Consider the following 7,523-nt stretch of genomic DNA (forward strand, 5'->3'; position numbering starts at 1 on the left):
TTGAGACAGTCTTGCTCTGTCTCCCAGGCTTGAGTATAGTGGCATGATCTTGGCTCACTGTAACCTCTGTCTCCCGGGTTTAAATGATTTTCTTGCCTCAGCCTCCCAGGTAGCTGGAATTACAGGCATGCACCTCCATGCCTGGCTAATTTTCGTATTTTTAGTAGAGATGGGGTTTCACCATATTGGCCAGGCTGGTCTTGAACTTCTGACCTCAGATGATCTGACCACCTTGGCCTCCCAAAGTGCTGGGATTACAGGTGTGCACCACCACGCCCCAGCCTGAATTTTCTTTCTTTTTAAATTGATTTTGAGATGGAGTCTTGCTCTCTCGCCCAGGCTGAAATGCAGTGGTGTGATCTTGGATCACTGCAACCTCCACCACCCAAGTTCAAGCAATTCTCCTGTCTCAGTCTCCCCAGTAGCTGGGCCTGAATTTTCAATATTCTGATACGAAATGGAAAATATATCCCAGAATGGGGTACTACCATTTTAATTACAACTAAAAAAGAATGTTCTGATTCTTAAGATCTGGGAAAACAGAATCCTAAATGATTTTAGAACTCATGTAATGGAGCCAAATGACAAACTGACCCAATATGAAATACAACATTGCTAAAAAATGCATTGATGTTTTGAAAACCAATAGCTTTTAATGAAGGAGACAAAGATGTTAGTATTTGAAAACAAGGACCAGACTGTACTAAACCATCCTCCTTTTATCTGTTATCAGCCACAAACATAAATGTTGGTATGTACAGAGTATCACAAATGTTATAACTACTGTATTCAGAACCACAGTTAGCATTAAAATGAAAACAAATTAGATAGAACTGTAGAATCTTCATACCTTTTTCAACCATAACACAAAACAGTAGAGATATTTAGTCCCATCCTCCCCACTAAATTCTTTTTTTTTTTTTTAAATTGAAACAGAGTCTCACTCTGTTACCCAGGCTGGAGTACAGTAGCATGATCATAGCTCGTTGCAGCTTTGACCTCCTGGGCTCAAGCAATCCTTCCATTTTAGCTTCCCTGGGACCACAGGCACAGCAAGCTATTGCTCCTGGGTAATTAAAAACTTTTTTTGGTGGAGACAGGATATCGCTATGTTGCCCAGGCTGGTCTTGAACTCCTGGGCTCATATGATCCTCCCTATTCAGCTCCCAAAGTGCTGGGATTTCAGGTATGAGCCAGCCCCCACTAAATTCTCTTGTAGTAGTTCCCACCATCCAGATAGAACCCATAGGATTACATTTAATAAATCCCAAATGCTTACAAGGACTGCATTAGAATATCATCTCCAAATATAAGCAATTATCCTTTATTGAATTCATTCTGATAAGAAAATATACTGTTATTCCAAAATAAGTAACAATGATACTACTTTGAGTCATTTTGATTCTCCATTTCTCCGAATGCCATGGTAGGTGATATAAAGGCCATAGATGGGATATGAGGATGGGTCCCAAGCAAGCTGGACAGCCCAGAGACATTATAACCATCCAAACCCATCACAGGCAAGGTCAATTCAGACTACCAGTCCCTGGAAGTCATTGAGCCCACAGTGTTAGGTGAACACTTTTGCAAAATTACTGTTATGACAGTAATATGTAGCAAGTGCTTTCCACAAAAATAACATCATGGCCCTCAGGATACACAAAAGCATTCTTAACCTAACAGCATGTCACATTTCTGAACCTTAAAAAAAAAAAAAGGCCAGGTGTGGTGGCTCATGCCTGTAATCCCAGCACTTTGGGAGGCCAAAGCGGGTGGATCACCTGAGGTTGGGAGTTCGAGAGCAGCCTGAACAACATGGAGAAACCCCATCTCTACTAAAAATACAAAATTAGCATGCGTTGTGGCGCGTGCCTGTAATCCCAGCTACTCAGGAGGCTGAGGCAGAAGAATTGCTTGAACCTGGGAGGCAGAGGTTGTGGTGAGCTGAGATCGCGCCATTGCACTCCAGCCTGGGCAACAAGAGCGAAACTCCTTCTCAACAACAACAACAACAACAACAAAGATGTTGTCAAGAATAGACATGAAATGGGAATTTATTTAAAATCAAAGTGCTGGGATTGGGCACAGTGGCTCATGCCTGTAATTCCAGCACTTTGGGAGGCTGAGGTGGGCGGATCACGAGGTCAAGAGATCAAGGCCATCCTGGCCAACATGGTGAAACTCCATCTGTACCAAATATACAAAAAAATTAGCCAGGCATGGTGACTCGCACCCATAGTCCCAGCTACTTGGGAGGCTGAGGCAAGAGAACTGCTTGAACCCAGGAGGCAGAGGTTGCAGTGAGCCAAGATTGCACCACTGCACTCCAGCCTGGCGACACAGTGAGACTCGGTCTCAAAAAAAAAAAAAAAAAAAAATCAAAATGCTTACTTATATTTTCCCACAATTCAGAAACTTTCCAGGACTTAGCTTGGGGCAGTGGGAGTCCCACTCCCACCCCACAGGACATCTTGCTGGGCTGATGACAGCCATAGTAAACTATGAAAATCTGTTAGAATAACATGCATTAGACTTTGTACAGCTAGGTTGTTTTTTGTTTTTGTTTTTTTCCTACATGTGAAACCTGCAGCTAGGTCATTTAAAAGAATATTTAACTCTGGTATTTCTATAGCTCTTTGTGTTCATATGAAATTGATCCATATCAGAGACCTGTAACTTAGAGAATCAGCTCCTACCATGCAAAGGTGTTTGAAGAAAGATACATGTTAGATGATGGCAAGGTGTACAATTCTGTGGATGGTATTCTACCATTTGCCTTACATATACACACATGCATATGCATACATGTACAGGCTCTCTTATATTTGGACAATCTCTCTGGAAGGATACACAAGTAACTGGTATAACAGCGACTTGACTCTGAGAGAGGAACTGGGTGTGGGAGAAAGGAGGGAAGCTTTCCAGTTTCTGTTCTCTAATAACTTTTAAATTCTGTACTACATACATATATTATTCAAATTTAAATGCTTACAACTAGGAGGAAAAGAATAGAGAATTACTCAAATATTATTACTATTATTGAGACAGAGTTTTGTTCCTTTGTTTTTTAGTAGAGACGGGGTTTCACCATGTTGGTCAGGCTAGTCTTGAATTCCTGACCTCGTGATCTGCCCACCTCGGCCTCCCAAAGTGCTGGGATTACAGGCGTGAGCCACTGAGCCTGGCCCAGAGTTTTGTTCTTGTTGCCCAGGCTGGAGTGCAGTGGTGTGATCTCAGCTCACTGCAATCTCCGCCTCCTGGGTTCAAGTGATTCTCCTGCCTCAGCCTCCTGAGTAGCTGGGATTACAGGCATCTGCCACCACATCCAGCTAATTTCTTTATTTTTAGTAGAGACAGGGTTTCACCATGTTGGCCAGGATGGTCGTAAACTCCTGATCTCAGGTCATCCACCTACCTTGGCCTCCCAAAATGCTGGGACTACAGGTGTGGGCCACTGTGCCCGGCCGAGAATTACCCAAATATCTTAATGAGGCCTTTATGACATTTATGATTCAGCCTTGATTGGCCTGACATAACTGGATGCAAACAATTTTAATAAAAAAGAAAATGATAAGCTCAAGAACTGCTTGCATACTTCGTTTTGACTCTGTACCCCCTGGCAACTATAAATACATGATTCTTTGTGTCTGGGAAAGGTTTCTGCAGGTTGGATGACAAACAATATACGTTTACAAAATCCAAGTTCCTGACCCTTCAAAATTCTGTTCCATCTGAGTAGTCTTTCACAATAAGGCCTAAATATTTACCTGGTTGAGAAAAAAGCAGCTGTGACAGATGCTGTGCAAGTGTCTGAAGGGCTGCAGCTCCTCCCAGGTGCTCCACATCCAGGAGGGACACAAGACTCTGGAGACACAGGAGGGCTCTGCACTGGATAGTGTTCATTCTGGAAAGGAAGTAAAATAATCCCATCTGTTTCTCTAGAAAGGTGCCCATCAGAATTCAGTATTAACTTTTAGCCTAAGCGTCAAGTTCTGACTGGAATTATCTGTAAATACAAGGGGATCTATGGTAGTTAGCAAAGGATCACAAGGTGACCTGTTTTTTGGGTTTTCTAAAATTTATTATTATATTTAGACAATTATACAGTATTAGAAAAATGAAATAAATATAAAATTTATTATATTTTTATAATAGTATTATAATGTTATTATTTTTGCCCAGGCTGGAATGCAGTGGTGTGATCACAGCTCACTCTCAACCTCCTGAGCACAAGTGATCCTCCTTCCTCAGCCTCCTAATGAGCAGGATTACATGTGCATGCAACCACATCTGGCTAAGTTCTTTATTTTTTGTAGAGATGGGGTCTTGCTCTGTTGCCTAGGCTGGTCTTGAACTCTTGGCCTCAAATAATCCTCCTGCCTGGGCCTTCCAAGGTGCTAGAATTGTAAGGTGAACTGTTAATCTGCCAAATCAAACTGCTTGAGTATTCACGGCCTCCGATATACAACTAATTAATGAGTCATGAGGAATGTCTTTTAGAAAAATTTCTATGTAAGGTAGCATCCTTAAAATCATTAATTTTTTTCAGATAGGTTCTCATTCCGTTTTCCAGGCTGGAGTACAGTGTCACTACCATAGCTCACTACAGCCTTACACCGCTGAGCTCAAGCGATTCTCACTTCAGCCTCCTGAGTAGCTAGAACTACAGCTGAGTGCCACAATGTCAGGCTAGTTTTTGTATTTTTTTTCCTTTGTAGAGATGGGGTCTTGCTATGTTGCCCAGGCTGGCTTCAAACTCCTGGCCTCAAGTGATCCTCCCATCTTGGCCTAGCAGAGTCCAGGGATTATAGGTATGGGCCACCACACCCAGCCTAAAATTATTTTTAATTGTGAAATGTGGCATATATACAGTTAAGTATACAACATAGAGAGTTTAACAAATAGTCTATGAAGACAACACCCATGCACCTGGAAAAGAAGTAAACACGGCCGGACCCTGAAAGCCCCTGTATCTCTTCCTCATAACATCCCACCTCCCTGACACCTAGAGGTAACCATTATACAGACTTTTACGGTAAACGTTTCCTTGCCCATTTTTTTAAAAAATAGATTTATCACCTAGGTATGCATCACTGAACCAAACAGTTCAATGTTGCCTGTTTCTCAGCTGAATCACAGTGTGCATATTCTTTCATGTCTTGCTTTGTTGGTTCAACAATGTAAGTTTCATCCAAGTTATGAGTAGTTCTAATTCAGATCCCTTTTACTCCTGCATGTATTGAAGTGCATGATTTTGTCAAAATTTATTTACCATTCCAATTCTGATGGACAACTTTGCTTACAGGTTGCGGCAACTGTGACACACATTGCTATGAACACTCTCATATACATGTATCCTAGGGCATGTGGGCACCTATTTTTCTAATGTACAAAACTTCTGGGTCCTTGGGGGAGTCAGCACCTTCTATTTAATGACCCATCATTTCATAAGATAAAATAATGACAAATGTTTTTGAAAAGAGTAAAGTTCTTACTTTCTAATCAAAGGTTTCCAAGTAGGGTTCCTAGAACATAGGTCAACTGCAGTGCTGTTTGGAAAGGCTGTTTTCTCAAAAACCTAGATTTTAAAAAGGCAGTAAAGCAAAGTTAAAGAGTAGTCATTTAATGCATGATTCTCTTATATAACTCCAATATACTACTCCTAAGTGAAATGGTGAGGCTTCATATAGAATGACCTTTTCGCCTATTTCCAGTACTGTTAGGTCAGCTTTGTTTCAGATCTTACCACCACCTACAACCTGGAGGTGTGAGCTTGCTTCTTTTGTACACAGAATGGATAGCTTGCTTAAGGCTTTTCCATGCTCCATGGTAAACCTAGAATGAAAATGGATTACCTTCTTTGGGATGAGGTAGTTGGTGAGAGCCGTGTGAACCTCATGGGAGAGGCAGAGGGGAGAGAACAGTTGTCCCCCGCATTCATTGAAGGAATTCTCCATAAATGCATCGCTTTCATCACTGCTAGAAAGCTCTTCCCATTCATCATCGGAGGGATCTGGGAAGACAGCAAACCACGCAGAACTGGAATAGTTAAGAAAATCTCCACAGGAGTTTCCCTCTTGGCCCAGGGGTAAAATGTCTAAATGTAAATTGTTAACAAACCTTCATTGCAGCACATGTTGACGATAATTTCCAGAGCAGTCTGTTGGGCTGTCAGCAATGCTATAGTCTCTCTCAGTTCCTTGTCAGTGGCCTAAAAAAAAAAAATAAAAAAAGCAACTGACCAACTCTCAACGGTTGGGAAAACATTTTGGGGGAATTTCCTTAGTGAAAGCCTACTAGATTTTTGCACTTGGAATAGAGCACACAGGGAATGGGGTAGGTGAAAGAAAAGTCATGAAGTGCCAGAAGTACAAACAAGCATTATAATTCCTCTTGGTACAGTGGAGCATGCCCCCGCTAACTGGGTTTCCATCTACCTGCATGGCTATTCTCCAAGTGTCCCTTGGTTAGCTAAAGAGAACAGACAAATATTCAGGAATTCTGAATGGAATTCACCCTGAAACTTAATCTACTGTGTCAAGAAGTAGCTGGGCACACTAAGATTTAAACAAGAGTTCATTCCAGACACCAGGCACTTACAATGAACCTGCTTTTAGATGCTTAGATGTCTTCTTGGAACGGCTGCGTTAACAAACACTACTAACAAGCCCTTACATGACCTGCAGAACTTGCTATGGAGCAGACAGACTTGCTTTCTGGCTTTCTTTAAAGACTACAATAAAGCATTTCTCTAAGACTGAAGAAAAAAGGAAGCTTGTTTGTCCTCTGAAAATACATAACGCCAACTTAAACTTAAAATCATCAACTAACATTTCTTAAAATGGGTAATATAAATTTATATGACCTCAATTCCCAAATTGTCTATGAAAAGTGAAATAACCATACTGATATTTCAAAACAGTGCTTGAGCTAAAAATAATGTATATTTTACTGTTTGAAGATTTCCAAATTTCAGTTTTCAACTGTCATTTTTTCCCCCTTTGAGACAGTCTCATTCTGTTGCCCAGGCTGGAATGCAGTGGCACGTTTATAGCTCAATGCAGCCTCTAATTCCTGGGCTCAAGAAATCCTCTTGCCGCAGCCTCTGAGAAGCTAGGACTATAGGTTTGTGCCACCATACTCAGCTAATTTTTTTTTTTTTTTTGTAGAGACAAGGTCTTGCTGTGTTGCCCAGCCTGGTCTCAAACTCCTGGCTTCAACTAATCCTTCCATGTCCACCTCCCGTAAGTGCTGGGATTACAGATGTGAGTCTGGCCTCAACTGTCTTTTTAATGGCTGCACAATATTCCATTAAACGAATTCACCATAATTTACTAAGTATTCCACTAGTGTGGAATCTTTCAGATTTCCTGTATATGTTATTTCCTCAGATTTACTAGGTCAAAGGTTTAAAATACATTTATAGATCCTAGGACATATTCCTAGTTTCCTTTCTAGAATGTTCATACCCATTTACAATCCTACCAACACATTTTTCTTTTTTCTTTTTTTTTTTTTTTTTT

At 41.0% G+C, this 7,523-nt stretch overlaps 1 protein-coding gene across 3 annotated transcripts in view; it reads right to left on the minus strand.

The window, feature by feature from the left end:
- Positions 1 to 7,523, minus strand: part of HEATR3 (HEAT repeat containing 3) — a 42,199-nt gene that overhangs the window by 17,154 nt on the left and 17,522 nt on the right. For all 3 annotated transcript variants that reach the window (XM_017530164.2, XM_037739138.1, XM_037739137.1), the window contains 4 exons: positions 6,121 to 6,211; positions 5,856 to 6,013; positions 5,496 to 5,578; positions 3,768 to 3,904 (listed from right to left, as the gene is read on the minus strand). In XM_017530164.2, the coding sequence (XP_017385653.1) occupies positions 3,768 to 3,904; positions 5,496 to 5,578; positions 5,856 to 6,013; positions 6,121 to 6,211 (469 nt within the window). The remainder of the gene's footprint in view (positions 1 to 3,767; positions 3,905 to 5,495; positions 5,579 to 5,855; positions 6,014 to 6,120; positions 6,212 to 7,523) is intronic.

This window comes from Cebus imitator, unplaced genomic scaffold, assembly GCF_001604975.1.
Source record: "Cebus imitator isolate Cc_AM_T3 unplaced genomic scaffold, Cebus_imitator-1.0 Scaffold63, whole genome shotgun sequence".
NCBI classification, from domain to species: Eukaryota; Metazoa; Chordata; class Mammalia; order Primates; family Cebidae; genus Cebus; species Cebus imitator.